At 46.7% G+C, this 19,419-nt stretch overlaps 1 protein-coding gene across 2 annotated transcripts in view; it reads right to left on the bottom strand.

The window, feature by feature from the left end:
- The window catches only part of VPS13D (vacuolar protein sorting 13 homolog D), a 2,738,381-nt gene that overhangs the window by 1,201,484 nt on the left and 1,517,478 nt on the right, over positions 1 to 19,419 (bottom strand). For both annotated transcript variants that reach the window (XM_085608633.1, XM_085608634.1), the window contains exon 47: positions 5,384 to 5,631. In XM_085608633.1, coding sequence (XP_085464759.1) covers positions 5,384 to 5,631 — 248 coding nt within the window. The remainder of the gene's footprint in view (positions 1 to 5,383; positions 5,632 to 19,419) is intronic.

The raw sequence follows: 19,419 nt of genomic DNA, 5'->3' as shown, positions 1-19,419 counted from the left end.
CCAAAAAAGCTGTCTCTCCGGACTTGGCTGTCCAGGCAATAATGTTGATGCACGAGAGATGTCTTGCAGGGACACACACCGTCCCAATGCAGTAGTGGCTGCAGTTGCTCAAGTGGAATGAGCACGCAGCCCCACCAGAGGCTCTGTTTTAGAGAAAGAGTAACAGGCTTTGATGCACAAGACAATCCAACAGGAGATAGTCCTCTTGTGCACCGCCCGACCTTTCTTGGTGCCAACATAGAGTTGGTCGTCCACCCGGAACTGTTGTGTGCGGTGGAGGTAAAACGAAAGCACACGTTTTGGGTCCAGACAGTGGAGCCTTTCTTCCTCTCTGGAAGGATGTGGAGGCGGGAAGAAAGTGGGCAAGGTAACAGTCTGCCCAATATGAAAGGCCATGACAACTTTTGGCAAAAAGGAAGGCCGGGGCCTGAGCACCACCTCGTCCGGATGAATGGAAAGGAAAGGAGGCTTACAAGAAAGCCTGGAGCTCACTAACTCGCCTAGCGGAGGTGATGGCAACCAGGAAGGCAGTCTTCAGAGTCAAAAGACGAAGAGGACAGTTGTGAAGAGGCTTGAAAGGAGCGCACATCAGATAAGTTAGACTAGATTTAAGTCCCACTGTGGCATCACAAACGGAATAGGAGGGAAAAGGTGTGTAATGCCTTTGAGAAATCTATTTACAACAGGGGACTTGAAAAGAGAGGGCTGATCAGGTAGTCTGAGAAAGGCCGAAATGACAGAAAGATAGCCTTTAATAGTGCCCAGAGCAGAGCCCTGCTGGGCCAAAGACACAACGAACAAAAGGACCTCAGAAAGAGGGGCGGAAAGGGGATCCACAGCCTTTGGTGTGCACCATGCCACAAATTTGTTCCACCTGCAGACGTATACCACTTTAGTGGAGGGACGCCTGACTGCCAGAATGACTTCACAGACTTCAGGAGGCAAGTCAAAGGGAATCAACTGCCACCGAGCAATCTCTACGCAAGGAGGTGGAGACTGGACAGGTTCGGGTGGAGGACCGTCCCCTGCTGCTGCGACAGGAGATCCTCCCGAAGAGGCAGTCAGATCGGGGGATCGATGGTCATACTGAGTAGCTCGGGATACCAAACTCTTAGAGCCCAGTCCGGAGCCACAAGAATGACATGGGTCCTGTTGCGCCTAATCTTCTTCAGCACTCTGGGCAGAAGTGGTATAGGTGGAAATGCGTACAATAGACCGCAACTCTACTAGGGACGAAAGCGTCGCCTAGCGAGTGCCACCTTGGGAATTCCAACGCGCTGAACTGCTGACATTGCGCGTTCTCGTAGGTGGCGAATAGATCTAACCAAGGCTCTTCCCACTGTTAAAAGTGACGTTGTGCCACGTCCGAGTGAAGACGCCATTCGTGATCCATCATGCACCTGCGGCTGAGCTCGTCTGCCCTGGCGTTCAGTGAACCTGCCAGGTGTTGAACCACCAGGGAAATGCCCTGATGTTCCAGCCATGTCCAAAGGCGCAGGGCCTCTTGACATAGGGTCCATGACCCCACCCTGCCCTGTTTGTTGCAGTACCACATGGCGGTGATGTTGTCTGTGAACATCTGCACTACTCTCCCCTTGACAGAGGGAAGGAATGCCTTCAGTGCCAGTCAGATCGCCCAGAGCTCCATAAGGTTGATATGGAGTCTGGACTCTGCCGGAGACCAGAGGCCTCTGATCTCCGCCTCTCCCATGTGGCCGCCCAATCCCAGAAGGGACGCATCCATCACCACTGTGTGCTCAGGATGGGTAAGGGTGAGGGATCTGCTATTGACCCAATGCCGGTTAGTGAGCCACCACTGCAATTGTTGCACAGTGCCCTCCCAGATCTGGACGGAACCAGACAGGTTCCCCTGATGCTGCGCCCACTGGAACTTAACGTCCCACTGCAGAGCCTGCATATGCCATCTGGCATGATTGACCAGCAGGATGCAGGAGGCCATGAGGCTAGACCCAAAAGTGCGTTGTATCCAGAACTGCTCCGATAAAGAGGAGCTTCTGAGAGGGTATCCGGTGTGACTTCGGCACATTGATGGAGAACCCCAGCAAATGTAGGAGGTCGGCAGTAGTCTGAAGGTGGGAGGCGACTGTCCAGGGTGAGCCTGCCTTCAACAGCCAGTCGTCGAGATAGGGGAAGACTGGAACCCCTTAACCGTGCAGATGAGCTGCGACCACCACAATCACTTTCGTGAACACCCGAGGGGCGCTGGTAAGGCCAAAAGGGAGCAGGGTAAACTGAAAGTGCTTGTGCCCCACCGTAAACCGCAGGTAAAGCCAGTGGGCCGGCAGGACGGTGATATGGAAATATGCGTCCTGCAGGTTCAACGCTACCATCCAGTCTCCAGGGTCTAGGGCAGACAAGACCTGAGCCAGAGTTAACATCTTGAACTTCTTCTTCCGGAGGAAGCAATTGATGTCCCTGAGGTCCAAGATAGGACGCAGGCCCTTGTCCTTCTTGGGCACCAGAAAGTAGTGGGAGTAACAACCACGTCCTACTTCTGGCATAGGAACGCACTCAATGGCCCCCTTGGCCAAGAGGGCCGCAACCTCCTGTTGAAGAAGCGCCAAGTGATCCCCCTACATGGGGTGGTACTGGGGTGGCATGGCTGGAGGGGTCGTCTCGAAGCGGAGGGAGTAGCCCCTTCGGACTATTTGTAAAACCCATCTGTCCGAAGTTATGGTGCGGCAGTGGGGGAGGTGATGGCGAATCCTGCCGCCCACTGGCGTTTGATGGGCCTGAAAAACCAGACTAGGAAGGTTTGGAGGCTGTGGTGGCCGTGGTGGAGGTGGACTGATCTGCCCGCTGGCCCCTGACCCACCTCGGCGGGACCTACGGCCGCACTGAGACTGTTGCTACGCAGGCCTGTGGCTCTGAAGCGAAAGTGTCGGGGTGCCCCTTCCGTGGCCACGAAAGGTGCGAAAAGCAGAAGGCAGAGGAGGGCGCGTGTCGGAAAGGCCCAGGGACTTGGCCGTAACCCGCGAGTCCTTAAAGAGCTCCACCGCACTATCTGCTTTGGTGCCAAAAAGGGAATGCCATCAAAGGACATGTCCAACAGAGTGTTCTGGACATCCCCAGAGAAACCAGTAGTACTCAGCCAGGCGTGGCGACGGAGCGCCACTGTCGTGGAAATCGCACTGCCCAGTGAGTCGGTGGTTTCAAGGCCACAATGAATCGTGAACTTTGCTGCATCTCTCCCTTCAGCAATAGTTTCATTGAGCACTGTCCGGGCCTCCTCTGGACACTGAGGCAGCACTTGCGCCACGATATCCCACACAGAGTGGAAATAATGGCCCAAGAGGCATGCGGTGTTCACAGCCCGCAGCCCTGGGCTGGCGGAAGAAAAAATCTTCTTACCGAACTGTTCTAGTTTCTTGGATTCCCTGTCCGGTGATGCTGTAGGGAATGTGCTCTGGGACACTGAGGATTGGACAACCAAGCTCTCAGGGGTGGGGTGTTAGGAAAGGAAAAGTGGGTCGTTCGGGGCCATGCGATGGCATCTGGCCACGTTTCTATCCACAGGAGCCCCTGTGTTGGGCCTGGACCAGGTGCTCTAAAGAACGTCTGAAAGTGCATCATTAAAGGGCAGCAGTGGCTCTGCAGAGGTAGCTGCTGGCTGAACTTATGTCAGGAGGTTAGTCCTGACGGCCACTGTAGGGAGCTCGAGGTGGAGGTCCTCGTCCGCCCTATGCAACACCACTGCGTAGCATGCACCCTCCTCCATAGCCATGGTAGGAGGAGTTAGCATGCCAAGGTCAGGAGAGGTATCAAGACCACAGGCATCCCCCAGCTCCTCTGTCCAGTCCGGGTCATACTCGCACTGAGCTGTGAGAGGGTCCTCAGACCCCTCCCAGTCCTACCCTTTCTCCAAAGGCTGATGAACAGGCAGAAAATAAGGAGGCTAGACATAGGGAAAGAAAGGTCCCATCGGCGTCTGATTCGGTGTGGAGCGACACCGTTCCGGCGCTGTGTCCACATCGGAGCTGAAACCGGGGACGTCGCCGTCCGGTAGCACGGGCTACGTCGGAGGTGGTGCCGGTGGGGTCGACGTCAGTGGAGGTGTCAAAAGGTCAACCGGCATCGACCTGGATTCACGCCAGGATCCATGGGGGCCCTGTGGCGCAAGGGCCGGAGCAGACAGCGATGCCAGAGCCGGAGCCGCCAATAGTAAAGGACGAGGACCCCTAGTCGGGTCCGTGGGGCCTGAAGGCGCACCGGCGGGGCCCGACGGCCAAAAGAGGCAAGCGATAGCTGACAGAAATTTCTGCAGCTGGGCCGGAGTCGCGATGGACCCGGGAAGGGCAGGTAGGCTGACGGCGACTGTGTTGGCTCCGCCGGAGCCGCGGGGGAGGCACCACCCGCACCCTTAGCCGCGTCGCGTGATGGGCGAGGGGAAGTTAGAGAGCGAGGACGCTTCTTCGACTTCTTGTGATGCTTCGTCTTACCTGACCCCGAGTGCGAAGACTTCGATCCAGACGAACGATGGTGGTGACTCCACCACCGATCCCTCAACCTACCACGGGACCGGGACCATGAGCGGCGCAGAGCTGACTGCCGGACTTCAAGCAACTTTCGGGACCGCTCCCGCAAAGTCTTCGGGGCACGACTTGGGGTCGTGGTCGAGCCCCAGGCAGTAGAGACACACGCAGTGCGGGTCTGTCACCGACATCATCCGATGACAGTCCTCACAGGACTTGAAGCCGGGCATCCCTACGGCACCAGGAGTCGATCGACTCGAAAAATAGAGACAAAAAGGCCTCGAAAAACTTGGTCAAAAAGTGACTGGGGATACCGCTCTCTCCGGATCTGCATTTGCTGGCGCAGAAAAAGAAAGAACTGACGTCAGCATGCGAGGGCGGCGTCTAAGTAGCTGTGCCGATGTCAACTCTGTACCACGACGCCAACGACGGACGCGGAGCTGCACAACGCCACCTTCCGAGGCACAGGGGTACTGCTGATGAAAACTTTCCGGATCCAGTCTGACGCCTGGGGGTAATTCTAAGGTAAGGAATCTATCACTAACGTGTTTCTTTCAGATTGTACTTCATTTACCCATATAATTGTTTGGATCAGTTGGTGTGCTTGCAAGTAGTGAATTCATGGAAAAAAAAAAATAATCTTTGCCATTATTGGCATTCGCCATCATAAGGTCCAAAAGTAAAAAGAGTGTAATTTTAATAAGCAAGGAAATTAATTTCCTAGTACAAGGAATCACTTACTAATGCTTTAAACTTGATCTTTATAAGTAGGCCATAGTCGAGTTGCTCTTATTATGTGCAGCACTAGGCTAGGTAAACATACCACTAGTATCCAGAAGTCTTAGCTTTGCAGCAGAGAACAAAAGAATGATGTCTGAATATTGTCTTACCGAGCTCAATGTTCTGACTGGTGTCAGCTGTGTGTAATGCCATCTCTTTGCCAGGTTTCAGGGTTCCATTAATTTTCATCCCTTTAACATGAAAGCTGAGTTCACAAGGAAGCAAGTTACAGATGACCATGGTTGGTAGGAGGTAAATCGTGTGTCCAGGCTGTCTGAATATTTGTTTAGCTTGATCCGAAAAGATATGTGAAGGCATGTAATCAGGATAATTCTCTTTCTTTATTGCTACACAAAACCTGCAAGTGATATAGATTTATTTTCGAATTAACAATGTCAACTGCACTTAGAACAATCATTAGGCATGTAACTTGCATTTTAATGTAAATAATGTTAACAATTAAAAGGGATGGCACAATATTTCACAAAGCTACATTAAAATATTACAACAAAAACTGTGTGGAAATATTAGGCAAGCTCATTATGATAAAGGGGATAAAGCAGAAATCCTTCTGAACTGAGAAACATTAGTCAAATTAAAACTTGTCATTGAATAAAGTTTTAACACACTATCTGGAACAAGCTTTAGCATTATGCTTCAGATCCCCTGCAATTAAAAACTGTTCTTTTCTTGGCCATAATTGCAATGGAACCATGTTTTTTACTGTAATATATTTGAATGAGCTTTGTTTCGTTTTAAAGAAGGATTTTTTATCTTTGGGTTGACAGTTATCTCATTTCTTAAAAACAATAATACTAGCTGATTTTTAGGTCAAAGCCTACCAGACAGTACAGCTGTCAGGTTGCAAAGACATACTGGGCACATGCCGGAAACAGACCTAGAAATGCATTCCGCCCATTGCTTGTCATTGGCTCTGCCTTTTGTCAATCACATTTGAATACTTTCTGTTCATTGGCTTTATTTGTATTAGGCTGTCCAGCTTCAGTTAGTCCCTCCTGTGGAGCATTGCCTATTTACTACCTCCTGGTTACTCCTATTTTTGCACGACTGCTCATATTTTGGGAACTTTGTTTTTTCTCTTTTTGTGAAGCACTTTCTGGGAATGCATGTTTTGAAAGCTGCCTCTCTGGTATGCTTCTGACACCTCACTCCTCTCTCTATGGCGTCTGTATAGCATATTGCGGATTTTGCAGTCACTTTTAAAAGAAGCAGTTTTGGTTTTGAAGGTTGAAGGTTGAAAGAAAAATTTGCAAGGCTCGAAAACCTGCTGCATGAGCTATGCATGTGAACAAAAATGTCACGTCTAAAGTGATTGGCAAGAAATGTTCTTCCCTCCGAATTCCATCAAGTAATCTCAGAAAGTCTTTTGGGTCCTTTATGTACGAACTAAGGTTCTTGACGAAGGGAAACAAATAAAAGTCCACATACGTCAATGCATTTTCCAAAGGAAGTCTTCTGGAAAATGCTTTGACTTATGTGGATAATTTCTTGTGAATCACTTTAGACGCTACCAGTTTATGCTCATGCAGAAGGTCTTCGAGTGGTGCACTTTGTTCTTAAAGGCAGAGCATTCAAATACTATGAGCACAACACTATGATACTCCTGCTCATAGAGTTTTCTCTGAATAATAACATCTTTACCTTTGCAGGGCAACTATATTGTCTAAGACAGGGAACTGCGAATGGCAAGTGCTTCGCCCCCGGCTACACACATTTGTTCGTGGGCTGGTGGGAGAAGCACGTGGCCTGGGCAGAAAAGAATGAAAGACGGGTAGAAAATGTGGCCCTATGGGCGTGCTATATAGACGATCCTTTCATTGTATGGAAGGAAACACATCAGGATGCAGAAGAGTATATAGCGGTTTTCAGTCAAGATTCCCCAAACCTGCAATTTTCAAGCAACATCAGCAGTTCAGGTGTATCATTTTTAGATCTCAGAATGTTTGTCCAAGATAATAAACTGCAAATGTCCCTCTATAGGAAGCCCATGGCAGGGAATCTTTTGTTTCATGCCAGGAGCCATCACCCACGTAATTTGAAAAATAGTATACCCTATTGTGAGCTATTGTGTCTCAAATGCAACTGCTCCATGGTATCTGAGTATGAAGCAGCAGAAGCTGACACATTAAGAAGATTCAAAACATGGGGCTATTCACAAACAGTGTTACAGGCAGCCAAAACCTAGGTACAATAAACTACACGTAATACATTACTAGTGGATAAGGCTGTGAATTCTAACAAAGATGGTACAGTAAGGATTGTAACTACTTTCTTTACAAGCTTACCCAAGGTGTAAAACATTCAAGAACAAAACTGGGGAATCCTGAAGGCAGATATGGTTATTGGGTACCAATTGGCAAATTCCCCACTAGTTATGTACAAGAGATGTCCGTCACTGAAAGGCTACTTAGTACATGCCGCTTTGCAGATATGGTTTAACAGACAACCAAAATAATAGGGTTCTTCCCTTGCATGAGATGTAAGACGTACAGGTGAAGCAGCAAAATATAAGAATACGAGATTCCGGGAAGCAATAGAAAATGCCCCATCACCAAACTGCTGTACTGCAATTCTGACTTTGTGGTATATTGTCTGATCTGTCCTTGTGACAGGAGATACATTGGGAGCACTACACATCATCCCATCAAAAGGCGTATATTAGAGCACACGTGGCTTATTACTAAAAATGATTTCAAAACAATGCATAATAGTAATCGAATTCTTCTGAAATGCTTTTGCCTCGATCAAGTGCCCAGAGGCGAAAGAGGCGGGAACAGGGTGCACAAACAGCTGGAGTAAGGGTAAATCATCAAGTTGTTGACCAAGATGCCAATAGGTCTAAAAAAAGACGAGGAGCTATGGGTACATTGAGGAGAGTAAGGAACTTGGAAAGCAGTCATTAAGATGGCGGCAGCAGATTATGTGGCAGTAGGCAACTGATAGTTATAAGTTGGATTCTAGTGGACGTTGTTCTCTTCCATATTCAATAGGGTGATGACAGGAGGAAATCCATGCAGGCCCAGTCAGGGCACAATTGCGAGGAGGGTCGTTGGCCAAATAACATGATGCAAATTCTAACCCTATATTATATGGGCGCCGAGGGAACGTATTAGTGATCATCACTATATTCTTCATTTAAATTGACTGTTATGACCCTGGATGTAATACAGGTCATGAGGTTAGAGAGACTAGATTATAGCATGCCAACAATACAGTAACTTCGTGGCTGGATCGTAATCATCATCAAATTTTAATGGGTCTAATTAGACCATCCTTCACACCTCTCTTTCTCGCTCTCATCCACTTCAATATGCCCCCCCTTTCTTTCTTCTCCCCCGTCTGACCCTTTCCCGCCCTCCTTCCTCTCTCTCTTTTCCCTAAATTGCCTCCCTCTCAGCCCCCCTCCCCTCCTTGAGGTCCCATACCTTAAACCCACGCAGGGCATTATAATCTTGGCGAGGTGGACATAGATACCACCTGAGGCATTTCAAACTGACAGGCCATCCAGGGCAGAATGTAAAGGAAGGGAATACAGGTGTCCCACTTTGTTTTATTTGTTGTTTATTTTTTGTTTTTTACTCAAGACTAGTAAATGTGATGTGATAAAGTTACCAGAGGGCCATCGGAATTAATTCAATTTATGGCACTATGGACACACAGTATACATCTAAGAAATCAGGATATGAATTGTCATTATGCTCATTACAATATTTGCATGATTTTAAAAGATATGAGATATGAACTGTCATTATGATCATTGCTATGTTTGATTGATTTGCAAAGATTGGTGCAACGGTACCAACGAGAAGCCATAGTTATGGTAGAGGCAATGAATATATATCACAATCAGAGCAACATGCTCAAAGATGGCCACTATAGTATCGGTATTTCCTTTGAGGTTTATCTCTATTGAAACATTCCGTCTTTGTTGTCGATGTCACTACAATCATGATTTCTATAAATGGGCCTATATGATACGCGGCTCGCTGATGTTGAAAAAGGCAGGAGCAAAAATAAACTGTTTTGCGTGTCCAATGGAAATAAATTGAAATATTGGCTGTACTCTGAGTGCCTGACTTTTGTTCCATGACAGAATACAAAAACGATATAATATATATTCAAGGAAAAAAAATCAAAGGTTAAAGTTTAATTATAGTTCGTAAAATGTTATTTATTCTTTCTAAAGTAACCAAACTTAAACCACACAAACTTCAGGAATGCTAAAGTATTAGTTGTACCATAAATTGATAATTTACATACCACCTTCAAATTACTATAACTCACGCACCTCCATACACAGTGCCCTCAGCTCGCTAATCACACAGTACTTAAACTTTAACTTGTGCCTGTGCCTTCTCCATTCGCACTTTCATATTACATCACTTATACTACATTAAATTCATCACTTATACTACATTAAATTCATATCATTCATAACAACACTCATCACATCTCCAATTACATCTTTTATGAGAACATTGCATGGGAGAAGGGCAAGTTCTAGTTAAGTACTGAGTGGTTAGCGAGCTGAGCACACTGTGTACGTACAGTGGATAACGTAGAGTGCAGTGGCGTTGAGTGGCGTAGAGTGGAGAAGTGTACAGTAGAGTGGCATTGAATGGAGCTGCATACAGTTGAATAGCTTAGAGAGGAGTGGCGTACAGTGGAATAGCATGGAATGGCATAGAGTGGAATAGCGTGGAATGGCATAGAGTGTAATGGCATGGAGTGGCATAGAGTGGAGTGGCGTGGTGTGGTTGAGTGGAATAGCATAGCATGAACTTGTGTAGAGAGGAGAGTGCTCTGGTGTACAGTAGAGTAGTGATGAGTGAAGTGGAGTAGAGACGAATAGCGGAGAGTGGAGTGGCATAGAGAGGAGTGGCTTACAGTGAAGTGGCGTAGAGTGCAGAGTCAGAGTCGAGTGGCGTAGTGTGGAGTGGCACTGAGTTGACTAACGGAGTGATTAGAGTCGAGAACAATGTGTATTTAGAGTGGAATATCGCAGAGTGCAGTGGCATAGAGTGAAATGGCTCAGAGTGGCATAGCGCACAGTGGAGTGACGTGGAGTGGCGTAGAGTCGAATTGCGTAGAAAGAAGTGGCGTACAGTGGAGTGGTGTGTGGTGTAGTAGAGTGTAATTTTAATCAACATATCATGAAAGTGGCTGAACGGATGTACATGAAATTTGGCAGGAATATATATTGAGGGAGGGAATGTAATTCTTAGAAGTAGCTCTAAATTGCTTAAGTAGTGTTAAAGTTATAAGACGCTAAACAGTTATATATTGATCTGCAGTGCACAACAGCAAACATTACACTTTCCACTCCATAGGATATATATTAACCCTGGGCGTAGTTTGCGAAGTAGCACTACGCGAAGCTACACAAAGTGCAATTCGCACTACGCGAGCTACGCGTAGCACTTCGCGAACTGCGTAGTACGTTATGTTATGTTATGTTATGTTAGTGCTATTTGTATTGCGCACGGCTGCTCCAGCGAAGGAGCGTCCCGGCGCACCGACAAGGTGGCGAACACAACACAACTGGGGAACAGAAATAATTATTAAGAAATTGGGGAGTGAAGGATTTAACAAAGCTCAGAAAATAAATGAGTTTTAGCGGCCTTGCGGAAGGAGAGCAGGTCACCAAAGGTCCGGAGTTTCAAAGGGAGAGCGTTCCAGAGTGCGGCTGCCCGCACCTTAAAAGAGCGACCCCCCACCCGACTGAGTTTGAACCGAGGGGCTACCGCTAATTCTTGGTCTAGCGAGCGCAGAGTGCGGCCCGGGATGTAAGGGCGCAAGAGTTGGTGCAGTAAGGGAGGTGATAGGCCCTTCAGAATTTTGAAGGAAAGGCACAAAACTTTAAAGTGGATCCGCTGCCTAACGGGTAACCAATGCAAGGCTCGCAAAGATTGACCGGCCGAGCAAAACCTAGGAAGACCTATGATCGCTCTGGCCGCAGCGTTCTGCACTCTTTGAAGTCGGGTTAACTCAGCCTGGTTTAATCCTATAAAAAGGGAGCTGGCATAGTCCAACCGTGCCAAAACCGTTGCTTGCACCACCAATTGACGAGTTGCGGCATCGAAGTATTTAAGGGCAGGGCGCAGATTGCGCAGGATGCCGAAGCAGCAAGCCGCCGTCCTTTTGGTGTGGCCAACAAAGTTGAGGGAAGGGTCCAGCCAAACACCAAGATTTTTGATCTCCGCAACCGGAGTGGGGGTCGGCCCCAGCTCAGAGGGCCACCAGGTATCTCCCCATAGGTCCGTCCGCTTCCCAAAGATCATCACCTCCGTTTTTTTGGCGTTTAGTTGGAGACAGTTGGACGTCATCCAACCAGCCACCGCCCTGAGTCCATCTCTGAATCTTGGGGCATCCACCCCAGAGTCCCCGCTGATCGTGACCGCTAGCTGGGTGTCATCTGCGTACGACACCATGGTCATACCACAGAGCTTCACAACCTCAGCCAGCGGCCTCACGTAGATGTTAAACAACGTGGGGCTCAGTGAGGAACCCTGTGGGACCCCAAGAGACAGAGGATGGCATTTGGACTGGTAGGGCGGGGACGCCACACAGAAGGAACGATCCCTGAGAAACGAACGGAACCACTGGTGTGCAGTGCCGATAACCCCTATCTCCTCAAGACGTTGCAGGAGAATGTCATGGGAGACCGTGTCAAAGGCGGCGCTTAGGTCTAACAAAACAAGCGCCGCCGTTTGACCTGCATCCAGAACTACCCGAAGGTGCTCGACCATAGATAACAGTGCTGTCTCCGTACTGTGGCCAGCCCGAAAACCATTCTGGGTGTCGTCCAGAATGTTGGCACGCAACAGATGACCAGAGAGGGCGGTGTTGACATGCGCCTCCGCGAGTTTGGCTGGCCACGGGAGAAGTGAGATCGGGCGGTAGTTCTCCGATTTTGTAGGGTCGAGAGATGGTTTTTTCAAAATGGGCATTACTACCGCATGCTTCCATTTCAAAGGCACTTGGCCTGATGATAGCGACGTGTTGATTAAGTCGCAAACCGGGCGAGCAAAAACCTGGTCTCTGAACATAGGTGGCTTGAGCGGGTCGTCCGGCGACCCCGACTTAACTCGGAGAGCCAAGGCCGTGTAAGACTCCAAAGAGAGAGAGGGGAGAGAGTCTAGCACCACCTGATCCAACCGGATGGGAGGCCCCATACTGGTTTGTGCAGTGGAGGAGGGGAAGGCCCTATATATGGTCTGGACCTTCTCCAGAAAGAAAGCCGCCAGCGCTTCACAATGAGTATTGGAGCTGATGGAGTTACCGGCCGGCTTCCTTGCCACTAGGTCTTTAAGGGCCTTAAAGATGGTTTTAACAGGATTCCCACTATTGCGAAACTCCAGAGCGTAGTATTCAGCCCGGGTTCTACAAACCGCGCGGTGATAAGACTTGACCGCAGCCATATACAGGGTTTTTTTGCTGCTGTCATACCTCTTCCTCCAGTCTCTCTCTGCACGTCTGCAGACACTTTTCAGAGCCCTCAGATTGCCATCATACCAGGGACTGGGGGCGCGGGAGCCACACTTACTGAAAACCATCGGGATAAGGGAGTCGAGGGCCCTGGTTACCCATCCGCAGAAATGGTCATAACCAGACTCCACGTTCTCCACTGCACCCAGTGGGTCGTCAGTGAGAAGGCGGTGGAGATCTTCCGCCTTTAATTTGCTCCAGCGCCGTCTGGGCATGGCTCGCAGTGGCACCTTAAGTGGGGCTTCATCAAGACTACAGTGAATGGTCACGAGTGAGTGGTCTGACCAGGTCAGGGGGAGGGGGGGGGCCACTGTAACCCCTTCTAAGTTAGAAAAAAAGGGGTCCAGAGTGTGGCCACCACTATGAGTGGGGTCCGAGACCAGCTGGAACAATTGAAGGGCCTCAAGGTCCGCCACCATCCCTCCCACAGAAGAAAGACACAAAGTGTCAAAATGGAGATTCAAATCACCAATGATAGAGAAATTGGCAGACCCTACTGCTAGTGAACTAACCGCCTCAGGGAGAGCCTCTCGAAATGCCACTGAGCTACCAGGTGGACGGTAAATCAGCAATCCTGACAAGGTAAAATGCGGAGTAACCGCAACCTTGAACAGGGCGCTTTCGCAGCCCGTGATGTTCTGCACACTCCAGGCGCAAGAGTAGCACGATTTAACAGCAAGAGCGACGCCACCCCCTCTCGAAGAGCGGTTGAGCGTGTAGATGGAATACTCAAAGGGGAACGCCAGATTCAATACCGTAGAATCGGTGTCTTGCAGCCATGTCTCTGTCAGACAAAAGATGTCAGGGGGGTCATTGTCCACAAGATCAGCAATATCCTGATAATGCTTGACCGCCGATCTGACGTTTAAATTCCAGATGGTGAGATGTCGCGAAGAGACCTTACTGCTTATGGCAGGCTGCACTATACAAGACCCCAAACAGGAAGGGGCTTCGAGTAGCCAGCCGCCACAAGCACAGCGATGGGGGCCACACAAAGGGTCAACGCGGACTTCGGCGCAGGGAGGCAGACAGGTATTAAATGCCAGGAGACTATCCCTGGTATACATAAGCATGGTTAGAGATGCACCTGATGTAAATATCACCGCGAAGCCAGCGCAACCGAGCGCGGACGGACGCAGACGGGCAGGACTCTGGCACGACTCCGGCCACGCGAGGACGCGCCCGCTGCGCGATCCCGCTGCGCTAGGGGAGGAGCCTTAAATAGGTGTTCCCAGGCGTCACATGTGCATTCAAGCGCTGTCAGGTGGAAAAGCCTCACTCCACTCACCCCACTCCAAGATGTCCGCCAAAAACGAACCAGGCACCCACCCCAGGACCAGACCCGCCAAAACGGCGGTGAAGGGGCACAATTTAAGGTGCAGGTAAGGGGCAATTTAAAAAAGGGTCAAAATGACCAAAACAAACAAAAAGAATATATAACGTTTTTAAAACAGCAGTTTTACTGCAAAAACGCGCAAGCGCTCTCGCAGCAGCAGCTACCTTGTCAGGGGCTGAAAGCAGGAGGGACTCGCCCTAAATAGGTGTTCCCAGGCGTCACATGTGCATTCAAGCGCTGTCAGGTGGAAAAGCCTCACTCCACTCACCCCACTCCAAGATGTCCGCCAAAAACGAACCAGGCACCCACCCCAGGACCAGACCCGCCAAAACGGCGGTGAAGGGGCACAATTTAAGGTGCAGGTAAGGGGCAATTTAAAAAAGGGTCAAAATGACCAAAACAAACAAAAAGAATATATAACGTTTTTAAAACAGCAGTTTTACTGCAAAAACGCGCAAGCGCTCTCGCAGCAGCAGCTACCTTGTCAGGGGCTGAAAGCAGGAGGGACTCGCCCTAAATAGGTGTTCCCAGGCGTCACATGTGCATTCAAGCGCTGTCAGGTGGAAAAGCCTCACTCCACTCACCCCACTCCAAGATGTCCGCCAAAAACGAACCAGGCACCCACCCCAGGACCAGACCCGCCAAAACGGCGGTGAAGGGGCACAATTTAAGGTGCAGGTAAGGGGCAATTTAAAAAAGGGTCAAAATGACCAAAACAAACAAAAAGAATATATAACGTTTTTAAAACAGCAGTTTTACTGCAAAAACGCGCAAGCGCTCTCGCAGCAGCAGCTACCTTGTCAGGTTCGCACTGTGCAAGATGCCGTTTTCAATGATTGCACAGTGTGGACAAGCATCCGGCACTGTGCAATCATTGAAAACGGCATCTTGCACAGTGCGAGCTGTAGTTTTCTGCTGCTCGAGTAAATTTTTACTCAAGCGACAGCTTTCTCAACGCGGACTGGTAGTTTCTCATCGCGAGCGGTGACGAGCATACGCGACCACACGCAATGAGAAACCTGACTTCCTCGCGTTGAGAATCTCGCCGGGATGTTTATTTGCCACGCTCGCGATCGGCAACTTGATGTTAGTAAGTACCAAAATTGAGTTAGCTTTTAATAATACGTATTATCACATTATTAGGATCACAATTAATAAAGGGATGTTCTTAGTTTTGGTTAATTTTTATAATAATATTCAAGGAGAAGACATAGATGACGTCTTTAGATTATTAGGAAGTAACATTATATCTGCTATAGGGAGGAAGTCCAAGGAGACTTGTTACATATGGGTCGGAGATTTTAATTGCCCAATATGCAGGAATGTAGAGAGTGGGACATGTGGGGTGAAATTAGATAAAGATATTAGTCTCAGTCATTTTGAACATTCTAAATGGGAGGATCATTTAAATGAACTTATATTTGAGAATGACATGGACTTTGTTAACAGATTGATTAATCCAGAAGTCCCCTTTTTTCCAACGTTTAATTGCAGAGGGGCAAACACAACTATTGATTATGTCATAATGACTACTAGTCATGGGGATATGATACAGGATTATAGTATTCTTGATTACCCGCTTAGCGACCATTTTCCTCTCACTTTCAAAATGAGTTTGAGACCTAAAGAATTTTGTGGCAGGGCCAAATCTAAAGTGTTAGTAGACAATATTACTATGGCCCGAAAAAATGGATACGCTTTAAAGTGGACAAAAATTTCCCCAGATGACTTTCAGGAAAAATTAATAAAAAGTATGTTGCCCCAATTCTATGCATGTACAGATGAGAATGTTGATGACTTTGATATGATTAACAACTTTCTGATGATTGTTGCCCAAACTAGAAAGTTACTATGGGTTGGTATTAGAGGTGGAAATAAGAGGCAGAAGGGGTGGTTTGACTCTGAGTGTACAAAGCCATACTCAAGTCTAAAGCAAGCCCTACATGCCCCGGTGAAAGATATTGGCCTAATTAGGAATTGCAGGAATGTCTACAAGCAAACCCTCAAAACTAGAAAAAATGCTCTAAAGCTCTAAATGCTCTAAAGCTTTATGTGATGCTTTGCTGAGCAAAGACTCTGCTTTATTTTGGAAAGTTGTCAATGCCCCTTGTTTTAATTATAATAATATAGACCCATTAGATGTGGCAATTACAGAGGGTGAGTGGGTTGAACACTTTGCAAAATTGTATTCCAATGTACAAGATAAGAGGGAATGTGTTAATGAGAATATTCAAATGGGAGCATGCACTTACTCTAGTAGCACTTTTGTTCCCGAAATTACAGTAACAGAAGTGCACAAATGTATTGATGCCTGCCTGGGGGGGAAAGCACCCGGCCATGATGGGGTCCCGGTTGATTTATTTAAAAATAATAGGGAACTGTGGGCCCCTATTCTCACACGCCTTTTTAATGCAACTTTACACAAAGGTCTTCTCCCTTCGTGGTGTGAATCCCTGATAGTCCCTATTTTTAAAAAGGGCGACCGAGAAAACTGTCAGTGTTACCGCCCAATATCACTCCTGGATTCCACTGTCAAAATTCTAGGAAGAGTAATTTTAAATAGACTTCATGTATGGGCAGAAGAAGCTAAAATTTTAAGTGATCTGCAGTATGGTTTCAGGAAAGGGCTTGGAACAATTGACCAATGTTTGAACTTGCATATTTTAATTGAAAAATATACTAAAGCCAAAGAAGGTCGAATGTTTTTAACCTTTATTGATCTTACTTCTGCATTCGACTCTGTAGTACATAGCAAACTTTGGCTAGTTATGAGAAATCTGGGAGTAGACCAACCAGTCATTAATTTTCTCAGAGAGCTCTATGCAGGAGCTTCGGCCAAAGTCAGATATGGAAAAAATGGTGAATGTACTAAATCTTTTGCAATTAAAAGGGTGTGCACCAGGGCTGTGTCCTGGCACCGTTCCTTTTTACACTCTATATTAACAATGTGGAAAAAACTTTGATAGCTGAGTGTAGGGACGTGCCGATGGTGGGAGAAAGACCAATCCCAACTCTGCAATACGCAGACGACGCGGTCCTGATGGCCAGAACACCGCAGGCCATGCAGAGACTAGTTATCGCCTTCTCTGACTTTATGAAACAGCTTGATTTGAGTATAAATTGCTCTAAGACATTTACCATGCACTGTGGGTCGGGTGCACAGAGAAAGAAAAAAGTAATTTATATTGGTTCTACCCCAGTAGAGGCTACCTTAACATTTCCCTATTTAGGGGTTTTAATTGATAGTACAGGCCTATGGAACACTACAATCAAGACCAGGAAATTGTTGTACTGTAAATCTATTATGGCATTGAAAAACTTTAGCCGTAAAATAGGGAGGAAACCAACTAAAGATATGTTGACTGTATATAAAGCGACTTGTGTAGCTATTGCTACATATGGGGCAGGCCTGTGGGGCTACGCGAATGTAAGTGCTCTGCAAGTGGTTGAAAATAATTTTATGAAATATCTCTTAGCTGTTCCACAAAGTGTTTCGACATATGTCTGCCATGTGGAACTTGGGGAGCCATATCTGGAAGACACAATAAAAACAGCACCAGTTCTACTTTGGCATAGAATATGGACTGTGGATGAGTCTGGATTAAATCGACTGATTTTGGAAAATGCGATAGGATTAGAGAAGTGTGGAAAAATTAGATGGTTAAATTATGTTAAGAATTTTCTCACGCTATTAGGCATGGGGAATTATTATTTAGAACCATCCTCCCTATGCAATATCTCTAGAAAATGTTTAAAAGAAAAATGTATGACCTACTTGCATGAGAATAGAACTAGAAATGAAATTAAGAAAACCACGGTGGCAGCTCATGAGCAAATCGTTTTTTGCAAGAATATACAGCCGTATCTTAAGTTATTGATGAGTGATCATGAAAGGTTTCTGTAAACACGTTTTAGATTTAATTTATTATTTAGATCACTCAGCTTTCCAGCCATGAATGACTGGTCAAAAACTTTGATTAAATGCCCCTGCGATGATTTATCAGTTCAAAATGATATGCATATACTTTTTTTTTGCAAATTTTATATTAGACCCAGACGAATGTATGTTGTTCCATTACTAAAGATCATGGAAATTAATCGTTGTCGCCCTGCCTTTTTAGCTGTACAGAAACTGGATAGTATTTTAACTGTTGTATTTATTTCCTCATTTCTTAAAAATGTTTTTAAATTACGAAAATCAATTGTGATCTGAACTTATGTGGAAATTTCTCTGCGTGGCCTTAATGATAAAAACCCTATTTTTTGTGATTTTTTTTTTTAACTGTACTTTCTTGTACTTTTATGGTTATCTTGTTACAATAACCGAATAAAGTTTATTTGATTTGATTTACTACTCGGCCTGAGATACGTTTTACTTTCTACTTTTAACGAACTCTAGCTTCTTAGTTTTTGCACTTCTTGAACTATCTGCTTTTTTCTGTGTTTTATTACCCACCTGAATAGACAATTTTTAGGTTGGGCATTCCAGACAGCACATTGTTTTGTTGCAAAAGACATATTGTGGTCTCACCAAGAACATACAGAGGCTTGGAGCCCACCACTACTTACCGTTAGATTCGTTCCTGTCACTCTCATTTGCATGCCTCTTTAGTCATGTCTTATGTTTTTTCTTTTTGTTTATGTACTCTATGAGAGTGCATGTGATTTTCTAATGTCTCCTTTGAGTGCTTTTATCCCCCTTGTTCTCTGTCTCCATGTGCTTTTCTCCCACCACTCACACTTTTGTTGCTATTTTGTTGCTCGCTAGCCCCTGTGTTTCTGCCCCCCACACTCCACTTTGCTCTCCTTAGCCCGTGTTCTCTCCAACCTGTTACTTCTCCCCACCCGCCGTATTGCTTCACCCGGCCAGCTTCTGCAAACAGCTCACCCACCTTTTTTTTTTTTTAAGCACTTCGAGCTCTAGTTTAAAACAGAGCTTTCCTGCTACTTTAAAAAAAATTACCAAGCATCTCAGATCAGTAAATAAAAATACATAACAGTGCCCTTTATAAGTGTGTGCATGTGTGTTGAACGCATTTGCGTGCATACAAAAGGATGCGTCACTAGGTCTTTTTTTCACCCTGGTGCACAGCGGCTGTGATGCTGTTCAACATTGCAAAAAACATCAACAAAGCCAAAAGGTCTCATAGGCGAGACCTATTGGATTTGCCAATGTTTGTTTAAAAGAGGACTGTGCCAGGTTTTTTCCACTTATACTAAATGATTTGTTTAATATAGGAAGGGCACCTGAATTGTTATAGCGCTTTATCCACAATGTGGTCACCTGTTCGGAAATATTAT

This window comes from Triturus cristatus, chromosome 1_2 (genome assembly GCF_964204655.1).
Source record: "Triturus cristatus chromosome 1_2, aTriCri1.1, whole genome shotgun sequence".
NCBI classification, from domain to species: domain Eukaryota; kingdom Metazoa; phylum Chordata; class Amphibia; order Caudata; family Salamandridae; genus Triturus; species Triturus cristatus.
Note: the sequence above shows the minus strand (reverse complement) of the source record. Positions and strands in the feature narration are given on the sequence as shown.